This window comes from Mesoplodon bidens, assembly GCF_964165515.1.
Source record: "Mesoplodon bidens genome assembly, chromosome: 4".
Lineage (NCBI taxonomy): Eukaryota > Metazoa > Chordata > Mammalia > Artiodactyla > Ziphiidae > Mesoplodon > Mesoplodon bidens.
Window position 1 is genome coordinate 58,014,978 of NC_138160.1, and position 15,724 is coordinate 58,030,701.

General features: G+C 38.8%; 1 protein-coding gene across 4 annotated transcripts in view; it reads right to left on the reverse strand.

Moving 5' to 3' along the window:
* Window positions 1-15,724, reverse strand: part of MRPS27 (mitochondrial ribosomal protein S27) — a 128,767-nt gene that overhangs the window by 110,035 nt on the left and 3,008 nt on the right. For all 4 annotated transcript variants that reach the window (XR_014015687.1, XM_081231993.1, XM_081231992.1 and 1 more), the window contains exon 2: window positions 12,136-12,213. Coding sequence is in view for 3 of the 4 variants with exons in the window: in XM_081231993.1 (XP_081088119.1) it covers window positions 12,136-12,213 (78 nt within the window). In the remaining variant the exon portion in view is untranslated. The remainder of the gene's footprint in view (window positions 1-12,135; window positions 12,214-15,724) is intronic.

Here is a 15,724-nt window from a genome sequence, read left to right on the forward strand (position 1 = left end):
GAAATTATTTTTATATAAATTAAAGAGGATAGAGAAATATTAGTATAATTTTTAAAGTATTTACTTGGTTGCAGAAAGCATTATTTTAAAAGTCCTAGCATAGATTTAGCTTTAAAAAAATGGATCAGTAAAATAACTCTGGAAGGAGACACAAGAAAGTGTTATTATTGACAGACTCCAGGCAAAGGAGGGCCAAGATGGTGGGGGGGCAAGAAAAGGGAACTCTTCATCGCTTACACATTTTTTCCTTTTGCATTTTGAACCAGGTAAATATATTAGCTGTTCAAAAATGTTTTAAGTTGGAACTTATTAAATTACTTTTATACATTCCCTGAACGAATCACAGGGGCCAGGCATTCTGGTTATAATTAATGATTTTCAGCCTGAACTATTCCTACTCTGATTCCTTCTACCAGAACATCCATACAAATACTTGGTATTCCTAAAATTACACTGTCATCTCAGAGTCTAAAAAGACCTGGAATAACAGGCAACATACTCTTCAAAATAATTATTTCATACCTTCTCATTGCTTCTAGAGCTTAAAATGTGTGTCTTCCCCCTTCTCCGCTCACTCTCACTCTCAGCTCGTGATTTTGTGTCTTATTTCCCTAAGTATAAAATAGAAGCAATCATGGGAACTTCATCCTCCTACCATCAGGTCTACCAGGCTACCAGCATCTGTATCCATATACCCTGCCTCCTATTTTTTTTTAAACAAAGGATGAACTTTATTAAACAAACAAAAAACAAAAATGACAAAGATTTCCTTTGACCTCCTACCTCCCTCCAGCCACTTCTCCTTTACTCTGCTCCCGTCAGGAGCAAGACTCCACATCACAGTCACCCCCAGCACAACTGTCACCACTTCCTTAGTTCCATCCTCCCTTGAACTGACTCATATCGCATTTTGGTTTCCATCACTCTACTGACACCAAAGACCACCTCTACTTTGTTAAATCCAGTAGTTAATTCTTCATCCTCATCTTACCTCACCTCTCACTAACAATTAGTATAGTTGAGCTTTCTGTTCTTCATGAGATGCTCTTTTCTCTCTTTCTTGGGTTCCTTTGCAGGATCTCCTCTTCTTCTTGATGTTGACGTGCCCTAAGTCTGAGGAGCAGACTCTTCACCATCTGCTCGGTCTCTGGGTATCTCATTCTCTCCCTCCCATAGCTTTAATCATCATCTACAGACTACTGACTCCACACATAATATGCCTACCCTGACTTCTTCTTGTGACTCCAAACTTGTATTTCCAACTACATGGATGACATCTCTATGTGGGCGTCTAATAGGTCTCTTAACATTACATGTCCTCTTAATTCTCCAACCTTCCACTCCAAACCTGCTTTTCTCCAAACCTTTCCCATCTCAGTAAATGGCCCCTACGTTAACTGGCTTACTCAGGCCAAAAACTAAGGCGTCATCCCTGATCCCATTCTTTCTCACTCTCTGTAACCATATGTCAGCAAATCATATATGCTCTAGATCTGAAATATAAATAAATATATATAAATAAATCAGATCCTGTCATTTTCTTGTCTCAACCAGCCAATAGCTACCTATCACACTTGGAATAAAATCCAAAATATTTTCTATGATCTATAAATGCCTACATACGCTGGTCTGTGTTTGGCTTTTTGTTTTTTCTCTTTTACACTTAGAAGTAAAAACCATGAAGGCAAGGACTTAATTCACTGATATATTCTCAGTTCCTAGAAAAGTTCTATAAAAGGCACTCAATAACTGTCTAAAGAAATAAGTAAAAGAAATAAAGCAAGGGAGGGAGAGAGAGGGGGGAGAAAGAGAGGGAAGGAAAAAGAAATGCAGTTATCTCTTGGTGTCCACGTGGGATTGGTTCCAGGACCCACTGCGGATACCAAAATCCACAGATGCTCAAGTTCCATAGCTGGCTCTCCGCATCTGCGGATTCAACTAACTGCATCATGTAGTGCTGTGTGGAAAAAAATCCACATATAAGTGGACCCACAAAGTTCAAATCCATATTGTTCATGGGTCAACTCTAACTGGAGCTCCAAGTTTTTTTTTTTGACTCCCTGGTGGAAGAAATTAGTATTAAGCAAAACGGCAACAGGAATCAATTGACAAGTATTTGTTAAAGACCTATTGCTGTGCACTTAACAGATATTTTTCTCTTTTCTTTCCCTGGGATAATGCTCTCAATGACTCAGTAGCTACTAGGGGAAAGGAACTTTGCAAAACCACTAAAACCTGATATGATGTAAAAGTAATTACTTTTCTTATGACTGTCTTAAAGGGGTTGGTACCATGTGATTCAAAAATTTGAAAACACAAATACACATATAAAAAGAAGTCCCTAAAACCTCTTCATACTAAGGTAAATTAATATTGTTAAATCTAACTGCTCACAGAATGATATTAAACAGCATTCCCATGATACCAAATCTTTATGATCTCTTCATAATGAAGGCTCTTGTGTTGATAGGCAATATAAAGAATCAACTAACCCTTTACTCAAAATTTAAATTTTAACTAAAAAATGCAGGATCAGGATCTACTGGCCTAATTAAAATGACCTCCATTTCCTCATGGGTTTCATATAGTACACAGCATATAACAAAACACTGGATTGAGCGGGCTTCTGTAGTGTGATAAGTCAAGATGCCATTTTAATCTTTTACAACAAGATATCCTCAGTCAAGTAAAATCGGCTGGGGCCTCAAAAAAGGCAACAGCTGCAGAGCCAGCATCTGATGAATAATATTTGCATATTATAAGTCAGAGAAAGGTTTGCTGCTAAATATACTATGCAACCGATCACCTCACATGACAGCACTGATGAATGAGGCAGAAAACTACGGGGAGCAGGGATGGCCACGAAAGCTGGGGCAGCTGCAGCCTGCAGAGGGCCAGTGCCACAGGCTTCTGGACCATGGTTTCAACAGTCAAAATCACTCTTCATGTTTCAGTGAGGGGCCAGCAGATGCCCAGGTTTTATTCCAAGGGATGTGCCGAAGAAGATGCTTTCTTGCCTGTCACTCAGCTCCTCAGGAATATACATTGCAGCGGACGGTTGGGGTCAACAAAGACTATAAAGGAAAATGGATCTGAAATTTGAATTCCTCATTGAATTCTTCATTAACAAAACTTAAAGCTGTATAGACAATGTGGAAGTATGTCCAGAAAATGAAACGTATACTAGTATAAAAATGTTCTTTCTGTTTGAAGAAAACAATACCATTGATAATCTAAGGATATAAAGGATTTTCCTGAGGACCCCGCACTATTCGAAGTATAGGAGTGTAATCCTGGTTAAGGATCTGAACCCCTAAGAGGCTTTAAGACTTTAAAACGTCAGATTCCTAGGCTTCACACCCAGAGGGCGATTCTAATTCCATAGGTTTGAAGTGAGACCACAGAAACACAAATTTTTAAATAAAAGCCCCAGGAGATTGTGATGTAGCCTGGCAAGCACTCGAGTGAGTTAGTTTGAGAACTACCACAGAGGGAACACAAAAAGGATGTTGCTCCTAAGTTCGAAGATGATATTAAACTGAATTCCACCTCAGCAATAAGGTGGACTAAATAGCCTTTAAAAAATTCCCCCTACTATAAAAACAAAACACCTAAATAAAATGTTAAAAAATTTTTCAAATATATGACTGAGCTTTCAAGAAGATAGATGTAATTGTCAGCGGCTAAAGGCAGCATGGGAGCACAAACCTTGAGTGTTTAAGGGACTACTAAGGGTAGCAGTCACCTGAGAGCATCTGCAGGTCCGCAGGGACACAGAGCTGTGGTTTTAATGACTTACAGGGAACAGAGGATAGAACCAAGGCCTCTGTAAGGCAGGAGGCTGTTTCAGAGATCCTAGGTAAAGCCAGAGCTGCCTAAGGCTACACCTGCAGTGAAGGTGAACTAGAAAGTAATGCACCCTGCAAAGGGAAAACAGCAAGGACATCGTCGTCCCCTGAGGATTCTAAACCACAAAGTCAGCCCTCACACCTCTGAGGCCCTAATTATACTTCCTATGTCATACAAGATACACCAACTTAAGAACGATGTTTTAAGTGGTTTAAAGAGTTGATTTTACTACATAAAATTGTAGAAAATACATACTAATCTATGATGACAGAAAATATCAGAGGTTTCCTGGGAATGTGGGAAGGTGGGCAGGAAGAAGAGGAAAGGACTACAAAGAAGTAGGAGAACATGTGGGGGGTGGGTGACAGATATGCTTATTATCTTGATTGTAGTAATGATTTCATGGACTATACACACGTACATATGTCAAGACTTGTCAAATTGTACACTTGAATTATGTGCGGTATATTCTATGTAAATAATACGTCAAGAAAGCTGTAAAAAAGAAATTCGATGAATAAGTTAAAGAGCAGGCAAGACACAGGTGAGGTGAGAATTAGCAACCTAAAAGATCTAAAAGAAATTACAAGAAACTAGAAGACTGCAGCAAAGATAGATAAAAATGAAAAGTATAAAAAAGGAGTTAAGAGATATAGAAAATAGAATCGTGAGGTCTAAAATACATTTAATTGAATTTCCCAAAGAAGTTAATAAAGAGAATGGGGAGAGGTGATATATGATGAGCTAATTGCTAAGCATTTTTTAGAACTGATAAAAGATATCCATTTTCAGATTCAGGAAACACAAAAAATCTCAAGTCAATTAAGTAAAATTAAGCCCACACCATGATACATTACACTTAAACTGAAGAATAAGAGGACTTTAAAAGTAGCCAGAAAGTAAAGATAGATTACTTACAAAGGAAAAACAACTATACCAACAGGTGTTTTCTCACTAGAAACAACAGAAAACAGTAGAATAACATGTTGGGAGTAAATACAATCAAAATAGAATTACATATCTAGCAAAATTATCTTTTAAGATTAACAGAAAAATAAAAACACTAAAAAACTGAAAGAATTTATTAGCAACAAATACTCACTAAAGGAACTTTTTACAAGTTGTGTTTTTTAGAAGACGTGTTTTTGGAAGAAGGAAGATGATCCTTTAAAGAAGACTTGAAATGCTAGAAGGAATGGTAAGTAAATAAAATTAATTCAATTTGGGGGGAAGTTGTTTAAAATAATAATGTCTTATGTGTGTATGTGTGTTTTAAAGGATAAAACTTTAATATTAGACAATAACACATGGGTGGGGGTTATGTGACTGGACTAAAGGACAGCAGAGTGTGAATAACACTAGAATTTAAGGTAAATATGCATGCTAGAAGTTATGCAGCAACCATCTAAAAGATGTAGATTTAGAATGGTAAAACCCACCATTCTGCAAGAGTAGAAATAGAGGATACAATTTCTAGAGGGGGAGGAAATGTAAAAAACAAAAACACCACAACCGGGCTTCCCTGGTGGCGCAGTCGTTGAGAGTCCACCTGCCAATGCAGGGGACACGGGTTCAGGCCCTGGTCTGGAAGGATCCCACATGCCGCGGAACAATTAGGCCCGTGAGCCACAATTACTGAGGCAGCCTGCGTGTCTGGAGCCTGTGCTCCACAACAGGAGAGGCCGCGATGGTGAGAGGCCCGCGCACCGCGATGAGGAGTGGCCCCCGCTTGCCGCAACTGGAGAAAGCCCTTGCACAGAGACGAAGACCCAACACAGCCATAAATTAAAAAAACAAAAACAAAAAAACACCACAACCAATCCAAAAGAAGATACAAAAGAAATAATAAAGATGGGACAAATCACTAACTATGGTAGAAACAAATCCAAATAAATCAACAACCATAAAATGACACTGGAAATAAACTAAACTTTCCAGTCACAAAGACAAAGATTGCCAGATTGGTTTTAAAAATACATAATCCAGCTATATAAATCATATGAACACATGAAGAGTTGAAAATAACTGTATGAAAAATGTACTAAGCAAAAAGTAGCCTAAAGAAAGCTGGTATAGCTATATTAATATCAGACACAATAGATTTAAAGCAAAAAGAATTCGTTTTTCAGATTAGGTGGGTCATTACATAATGACCAAAAATTCATTGTTCCAGGAAGATAATTGGTGTGCACACCAATTGGTGTGTAACACAGCTTCAAAGTATATAAAATTCTGAGAAAGAAAATGATAATCTCCTCAATGATCACAAAATCTATAGTAGAGATGTGCTAGGAAAGAAGCCTCTTATAAAGGAGGGTGGTCTCTGGGTCAAAGTTATGATGAGGAAGTTCTCTGAAGGCATGATGGATCCTCTATTGAACCCTGGGAGCTTTAGGTGAGAAATTATTAGATGGTTTCAGTTTTTCATGATTTCTATGTAACTGTACATCACTGTTACCCATTCAGTCAACACTAAGTTCTTTCTGGGCATATGCGTACCTCACCTAATTTATGTAATTCTTTAAGAACTAGATACAAGTTATTACTGTACTTCCTAGAAGAAGTGATCTGGAAAACACATGCTAAAACTCTGTTTTTGTTTCAGGGATAGATGACCTATAACATGTATGGAAATAACAGAAGGAATTAGGAAAAATTAACCTGAGAACCATTTGAATATAGATATTTAGCTTTCCTTCTATTTGTCTTTCTGTCACCAGAAGCTTTAAAATAATAAAGAAAAAAATGTGAAGGCAAGCTTCATATACATATATACTAAGACTAAAGGAGGAGGATGTGCACAGGCCAGACCCATCTCTAGAACTGCCAGCAGACAGTAAATATGAAGCCTAGTGCATGAATACATGTCACAGACATGCAAATAGGAAAGCAGGCCTCAGAAAATCTCCATCAAGCTTCAAGAGCAGGATTTGAAAAACTACTGCAACAAGCCAAAGGCCTCCACAGCTGAAATGACACAGTAAAACTAAACCTCAGCTAGTAAGTGTCCAGCTAATGAAAGATGACCACAGCGCTCAGTTTCAACCTCAATGCAAAAAAAAAAAAAAAAGAAACAAAAAAGCAGTAACTAAAACTGAAGGGTATCCCTTACTTTATGATTATTTATTAAATGAAAAATCAGAAATAAAATATTTAATTCAGTAGGGCTCAGGAACTAATTTAGTTCAAGTCACCTAGTCCCTTGCCCCTGGCAGGGTAACCCAAGCAAACTTCACATGGAACACAAGGAACTTCCCCCATGAGGCCTGCCTTCCTACCAGCACCCTACCCAGTTCCCCAGAATGGTTTTCTCCTGAATCCTATTCACTGTGGGCCCTAATCTGTAACAGCTGCTAACTGGCTAATGCTGCTAACTTTCACCCTGTATCTCTCCAGTAGATCTGCATGGCTAATGCAGGAATTTCAGAGACAATGCTTTAATTCAGTGTTTATTTTAACCAAAGGGAAGCCCAGTACAGAAACAGTCTAAAATTGAAATCTTCTGATTTGAGTTGGAAAGCTCAAGAATTCCCAGGGCTCTACAAAGCCTAGCTGGAGAACTATGGCTCTTTCAATAAAATATCAACTGCAATGAATTAAAATGTCTGGAATAGTTAAGTCCATGAGTTCATAATATTAGGAAAAAAAAATTAAAACCCTCACTGATAACCTTTGGAGGACGGTAGGAGGTCAATTTATTATTTTCGAAGCTGCCTCTTCCATACAAACTATAACTCAGGATAACTGAACCGCTGATGAAAGGAAATTCTTTCACAAAAATTTTCTGGGTAATTAATGAGAGAAATGATAGAATTAAAATAGCAACATTTGGCAGCTCCTAATGAAAAAATTGATCTAAGCAATGATCACGAATGGCCTTTAACATCACAGTGACAACCAAATGCTCTGTGCCTCTTGACAACAGTAAACAACACTTCCTATGAAGTACTCATGCCAAAAAAATCCCCCCAAAAAAAACCCCTGAATCTGATCAAGGATTCCTCTCTAACTGCCAGTTTTATAGGACATATGGAAGGTAGAGCAACATGTTAAACACCACCATAAGGATGAAAACAGCAAATCTAGAATGTGGGAAACTACAAGACAAAAGAGACCTGTTTTCTTCAACAAATAGACTGCCAAGACAGAAAGAGAAACCTATAGATTAAAATCATCTCAACACATTACAATGTATGGACTTTATCCGGATCCCATTTCAACAAACTGTAAATTAAAAAGAAATTTATAAGACATTTGAGGAAATGTGAACACTGAGGAAATATATAATGATGTTAAGGAATTACTAATTTTTAGATATGAGAATGGTATAGTTATGTTTTTAAAAAATCCTTACCTATAGAGATACGTATCAAAATATACACAAAATGATCAGATAACAAGAATTTGTTAAAATGTAATCTGGTGATGGGGTAGGGTTTGATGAAACAAGACTGGCAGGGAATTGATAACCATTGAAGCTGGGTGACAGACCATGGGGGTTCATTATACTACTCTCTCTACCTTTGTATGTTTCCATAAAAAAGATTTAAAAAGAGGCAAGATGGGAACATAAGCAACTGCACTGCATGGACCTTATGTGCATAACCATTAAAAAAAATTTACCAGAGTATAAGGGAAATTTGAACACTGACTTGATATTTCATATTTAAATGATTACTAATATTTTAGATGTGATAATGGTATTAAAAATATCCTTATCTTTTAGAGGTATATACTGAAATATTTATGGGTAAAATGATATACTGTCTGTGATCTGCCTCAAAATCATCCAAAGGATCAGGATGGGGAAATAAGTAGAAGTAGAGATGAAGATTGGCCAGAAGCTGATAATTGTTGAAGCCAGGTGATGGGTAAAGAAGATTCCTTATACCATTCACTCTACTTTTGTATGTTTTACATTTTCCATTATAAAACATAAAAAAAAATAATAACCTACAGTGCTAGAAGTCAGAATAATGGTTACCTTTAAAGAGGGTAATGGGAGCCACAATAAGGGCTTCTGGAGTGGTAGGAACCTTCTATTACACAGGTTTGTTTACCTTGTGATAATTCATCAATCTGTACATTATGATTTGTGCACTTTTCAGTATATTATACTGCAATCAAAAAATATTTTTTAAAAGCAAGAGATCCACTACTTCAATGCAAGAGAAGACACTAAGGTAGAGTTACAGGTACTACAGCAATCACTAAGAAAGTTTCGTGCGCAGAAAGGTAAGAGGATACTGTATGGCCCTAAGCAAATGCTGGGATCTGGTCTCATTTTTCCCATCTCTTAAGGGAAATAGCAGCTGCCTCGGCCGCTGTTGTGGAGCATTAAACGGAACAGAGTGTGTGAAAGTGCTTAGCACAGACCCGGGGCACACAGCTAGCAGTGAACAAAAGCTGCCTTTTGACTTTTATGTCAGAGGACCCAGTCTGCATTCATGGCCTGCTTGCCCTCTAGACTGCAGCGTACGTATATGGCACTCGTGGTGTTAATCTAGACCTCCGTAGTAATAAATTACTCTCAGACGGGGAGCTGGGTAGATACCCATCAGCCCTCCCCCAAGGCTCTAACAGAAAACCACTAATGAGACTGAACAGAGGAGGCACCACAGCAGCACGACCATCCGAGAGAACCCAGCAGGTCTCCTCCGCAATATTCGGCATGGAGGCAAAACCACTTCAGACCAGGGAAGCCGAAGCCCACGCCCACGCCCACGCCCATATCCAGGCACCGTCCCTCCCGAGCCGCGATCCACTCCACCCCACTCCACGCCCTCCAATGGGGACGCGTCGAGTAAAAGCCTCATGTCGCCCCCTCCTCCCTCCTCCAATCAGCAAGCCCGCACCAGATCACAGAGCCCAATCACATTGCTCCACATGCCGAGGGCAGCCCTCCGCGCACGCGCGCGTGGAGAGGCTTCCCAAAGCCAGCGCCCAAACGCCGGGCTCCACGGGCTGCGCGCCTCTCCGCAGTGGCCACACTGCCATCTACTGCCCGATCATCGGCATGTAGCCCCAGGCGTACTACCTGATTTTCCGGGCCCATACCCCAGCCCAAAGGCTCAAATAAGAATTAGGGAAAACATGCAGTAATATCACGTATGAACGCAAGTTTTAATTACATTCTCTTACACAGCAGAAAAAAAAATACTGTCTCTAACGGCCTCTTTTTCTTCCAAGCAGTTTGAGTTTCAAAACCTCATCTCACCTCACAATCTAATGTTTTATATATGAGTAAAATCAAGGGGCCTAGGGACTTGTTCCTTTCACATATTTCTGGAGCACCTACTATATGTCAGGGTATTACCTGGGGCGGGCATTATCATCCCTAATTTATAGATATAGGAACCGAGTTAAGGCACAGTTTCTGAAAGCTGGCAGAGCTGGGGTTCACACCCAGCTGTCTTCCCCTCCAAGTGCAAACTCTTCACCACATCACACTGCATAATGAAGGTACAAAGTGCTGTAAGAATATAGGATGAGGAAAAAATCAACTGACTCGATAGGGGCTCAGGATGTACAGAGAGGATTATTGGCAGGGTGGTATTCAGTAAATGGTAGCTGGTACATACTGCTTTTCTAAGTACATTCATCTTAACAGAGAGGAGACAGTTACCTCCATGTGATATTTATTCATTGCAGAATATTATGCTCATTCTTTGGCAAACAGCATCTGCTCACTCAGGAATCCATGACAGTTTTCCCTAGGTTTGTCTCCGGATAACAGAGATGACCCATACCGAGGCACCAAATATAATGGTCTTGTTCCCTAATTTTCCCTTCATACCTAGGAAAGTGTTAACAATAGCTTATATGAAATTCTTCGTTCTCGTTTCTGCACTTCCATAGCACTTTTCTTATAATTCACATATGGCACATCAGAATGAGCTCTGCAATATAATTAACTGAGCCCATTGTGCTTTCATCACTATAACAGTGGTTCCCAAAAGGAGTACCAAAGGGCCCTCAAGGGCATTTTAGAATATATAGGGGTATCTTTTTGACTGTCTAAATGACTGCAGGGCATTACTGGCACTTACTGGGTAGCAGACAGGAAAATTACATGACTTGCAATGCCTAGACTGATGGACATATCAAAACACTGTCCCTGTTGGGAGCCAGTGTTTTCAGTATGGAAGGGAGATACAAACATGGACTAGAGGAAGGCAAGGAAGAACTCTGTAGAGATGAACTGGAATTGCAGGTTTCAGAATGTTTTTCGTAATTTGTAAACTATGTACATGTAAGCTTATACGCATGTATGTGCACATATGTATGTTTATGTGTACATGTATACATATTTTTCCTAGCTCTGTCCACTGAATGGGCAAAGAAGCAAAAATTCCATAGTAGCAAGGGGGACACCTAGTGCACAGATCTTGGTTTCTAATACCACTCCCTAGTAAAAGGAAACAGTGCTCCTTGGAGAAATTCCGTTGACGCTTGAACAAAACAGGCTTGAACTGTGCAGGTCTACATATACATGAAATTCTTTCACTAAATGCGTACTACAGGATTACATGCATGATCCGCAGTTGGTTGAATCCATGGGCGGAAACTTGGCTACGAAGAAACCACTTATTCGGAGGACCAACTTTAGGTTATATGTGGATTTCTGACTGCGTTGAGGGTGGGCTCCTTTAACCCCCATTGTTTAAGGGCTAACTGTAATTGATTTCAGGGCTAGAGCAAGAAAGGTACAAGATGGAACACTGGGAGCCAGCTTGAAACGCTTCTATTAGCCAAATTTCAGAGAACTGGACTACCAAAATAACTAAGGATGGCAATGAATCATTAAAGGAAAAAAAAAAGAGGAATCCATAAGATCATACTGATAATAAACAGAGAAAGAAATGGGAGAAAAAGGGTTCTTGCTTACAGTAAATACTGAGTAATAATTAGTAAATGTGGAGGTGTTAATGAATTTGGAAAACCATCATTTTGCAACCATCATAGTAAAGATTGATTCTGCAGATAAAATAGGCTGCATGGTAACTAACTATATGATGAAAATGAACAAAAAAACAAGAAAGAAAATAATTGTTTACATAACTCAGGGAGACTAACTGTGAAGGCAAAAATGAAATAGAAATTTGCAGGAAAGAAAAAATGATTTTGCCACATGTGAAACAACAGTCTAGTTCTTTTTAAGGCTTAAAAATGTGCTTATCTGAATTGGATTATCATAAAAGCATCATTTCACATATATCTCATATGAATATATGAATATATGGAGTGACTGGAAATGACACACATAATAGCCCGATAAGTACCTACCAAGGTGACAATCTTCTTTTTCTCTTGCTTCCCATTTGTGGCTGTCCACATATGCTGCAGAAAGCAGGCATCTTTTACCTGAGGAAAAAGACAATGACTTCAACAGGCATGATTTCACAACAGGTTCAGTTTATATACCTGTTTTATTAAACATATCTTTGCCATATTTTCCATTTACTAGATTATTTAAAGATCTATTATGAAACTGTAACCAATATTACACAGTTTACAATTCAGTTCATGACAACATACATTCAACCTCTAACAAGCAGAAGATGCAGAAAACCTGTTAAAATTTCTACCATAATGTTATGAGTAAAAATGTTGCTAATTTTGTTCCTATTACTTTAGGACTAGGAGCCATTTGTTTCCACTAACATAGAGCCTAGATGAGCCTTAAAACTCCTTCTTAGAACCCAAAATATTTGCTGAACAGCTGTTTACCTCATTAAAAGACTGCTTTATCATCATTAGTTAGTCCTAAAAAATTTCCATCTGACTTGGATCAGCATATTTACCCTTATTTCACATAAAGCAAAGAGTAATATCTTACCTGGTAACACAGCACCCTAGTGGTAAATAGCAGAAACCTAAAAAGCCAAATCTGGTGTAACCCACAAGATGACACCTGTCACAATGACTGGCATATAGCAATGCTCAATAAACATGAGCTCAAGGAATTAATGAGAAAGAATGAATGGCAACCTAAAATTAAAACCTTTTGAGCTTCAAAGACACCATCAAGAAAGTGAAAGAATAACTCAGAATGGGAGGAAATATTTCCAAACCATTTATCTGATCAGGGACTTGTACCCAGAATATATAAATAACTCTTACAACTCAAAATTTAAAAAGACAACCCAGCAGAAAAATGGGCAAAGGATTTAACAGACATTTCTAAAAAAAAACCACACAGATACACACATACACATAAATACACACACACACACATGGCCAACAAGTGCATGGAAAGATGTTTAATATCATTTCCCATTAAGGAAATGCAAAATATATTTAAATACAACTTCGCACCCACTTAGGGTGGCTATAATCAAAAAGGCAGATAATAACAGCTGTTGATAAGGATGTAGAGAAACTAGAAACCTCATGTATTGCTGGTGAGAATGTAAAATGGTGCAGCCGCATTGGAAAAGTTCAGCAGTTCTGCAAAATGTTAACGTGGAGTTAGACCAAGTAACCCAGCAATTCCACTCCTAGGTATGTTCCCAAGAGAAATTAAATCATGTCCACCTAAAAAAGTGTATATAAATGTTTGTAGCAATATTATTCATATAGCCAAAAAGGAAAAATGCAAATATCCATCAATTTATGAATGGCTAAACAAAATAGTATATTCTTATAAAGGAATATTATTCAGCAATAAAAAGAAATTAAGTACTGATACATGCTACAACATGGATGAACCTTGAAAATATTATGCTAAGGAAAAAGAAGCCAGTCACAAAAGACTACGTATTATGTCATTCCATTTATATGAAATGTCCACAATCGGCAAATCTAGAGACAGAAAGCAGCTTACTGGTTGCCTAGATCTGGAGGGTAGACAGGCAGAAAAACCTGGGTGGAAATGGGGAGTGACTGCTAATGAGTATGGGGTTTTTTTGAAGTGATGAAAATGTCCTAAATTGATTGTGGTGATGGCTGCTGCACAGCCCTGTGTATATACAAAAAAAAAAAAACCATTCAACATTAAATTGACTTTAAATGGGTGAATTGTATGTGAACTAAATCTAAATAAAGCTGTTTAAAAAAAATTGAAAAGGAATGAATGGCAGATTATTACCTGAAGGTCATAGCAGACCATAAACCAAACACAACTAGAAGGCATGGGAGCCAATTAAGCACAGTATTTGAATGCTATTGTTATTCTCTATCCATCTCCCAACTAAAACAAATATAAACATGTCTGTGTTTATACATAAGACCAGTCCCTCCCTTGCCTTCAGCAGGGTTGGGTCAGACCTTTACTAGAATAATATGTCTAAATTTGAAGTCTAAGCAATGAAACAATAATATTAAAAGCTGCCAAAGACTGCCTCAAAGGGGAACTAAGATATTTCTTAAAAATATTAACTATTAAAAAGTGCCTACATTTCAAATGGATTATTTTTTTAAATGATTAGATGTTTGGAACTTGGAATACATTTTTCATACAAACGATGTTATAAACTGTCAGTTACATTCCTAGATCTGTCAAGAAGGATGAACAAAATGTAACGGCATTGATGGCATTACATTAGGTGCGTAGCTGCACACCAGGTCAGGAGTGAGCAGACCTGAGATTTAGTTTGAGTTTTACCAGCTGGAAAACTTCAGACCCTGCAGTTGTAAGTGAAGGAACTGGCCGGGTGATATTTAAGGTCTCTGCATGCTCTAACAGTCTGCCATAGAACCAAAACAATCAGTTCAGATAACCCACTCATAATTTACTGTAGCATTTCTATGTAAACTGAATTCCAGTATCTAAAACCAGGTAGATCTCTCCTTTCTGTGGGAAACAAGGGCAGCCCTTTTCTACGTGAGCATGAGCTCAGGAGAGGGCTGTTAACCTATATACTCCAGGATACCAGTGACTTAAATATTCTCTATTTGTTGTTATTACATTCTCTTACTTATTCTCTATTTCTTCTCCTAGCATATGTTTTATTCTAGCATAAGAAATCAGCCCTCCTTGCTCTAAAGTCAGAAAAGACAATTATCTAGAATTATGTTCATGAGTTTTGAACTGGGAGACAAAAAGCAGAGGAGGTGACGGTGGGGAAAGACAGGAGTGCCAGAATGCTGTGTGCAGTTGTTCAAGGGGATCACATGACCGAAAACAAAATGAGAACTAGTAAATTTACAAAAGATAAGCCCAGTAACTTTCATACATATATGAACTTTTAAATGTTTGCTTTATAAGAAAGTAACCAGTAATCATTTTCCATCTCCATTGAGGATACAATGAAAGGAAATAGGTATAAGGATAAAGAATTTAAATTTGGCAAGTGGAAAATCTTCCTAATAGAAACCAATGACAAACATAGGAATGAGTTACCAAGTGGGGTAGGCAGAATAATGTCCCCCCCAAAAGATGTCCATGTCCGAGTCCCCAGAACCTGTGAATATTAGGGTACATGAGAAAGGGGGATTAAGGTGACAGATGGAATTAAGATCAGCACATCCGGGGCTTCCCTGGTGGTGCAGTGGTTGGGAGTCTGCCTGCCGATGCAGGGGACGCAGGTTCGTGCCCCGGTCCGGGAAGATCCCACATGCCGTGGAGCGGCTGGGCCCGTGAGCCATGGCCGCTGAGCCTGCGCGTCCGGAGCCTGTGCTCCGCAACAGGAGAGGCCACAGCAGTGAGAGGCCCGCGCGTACCGCCAAAAAAAAAATACCAGCACATCAGCTGATCTTAAAGTGAGAAGACTGTCCTGGGTTGTCCAGGTGGGCTCAGGGTTTGTTTGTTTGGCCACACTGTACGGCATGTGGGATCTTAGTTCCCTAACCAGGGATCAAACCCGAGCCCCCTGCACTGGAAGCGCAGAGTCTTAATGACTGGATTGCCAGGGAAGTCCAGGTGGGCTCAATA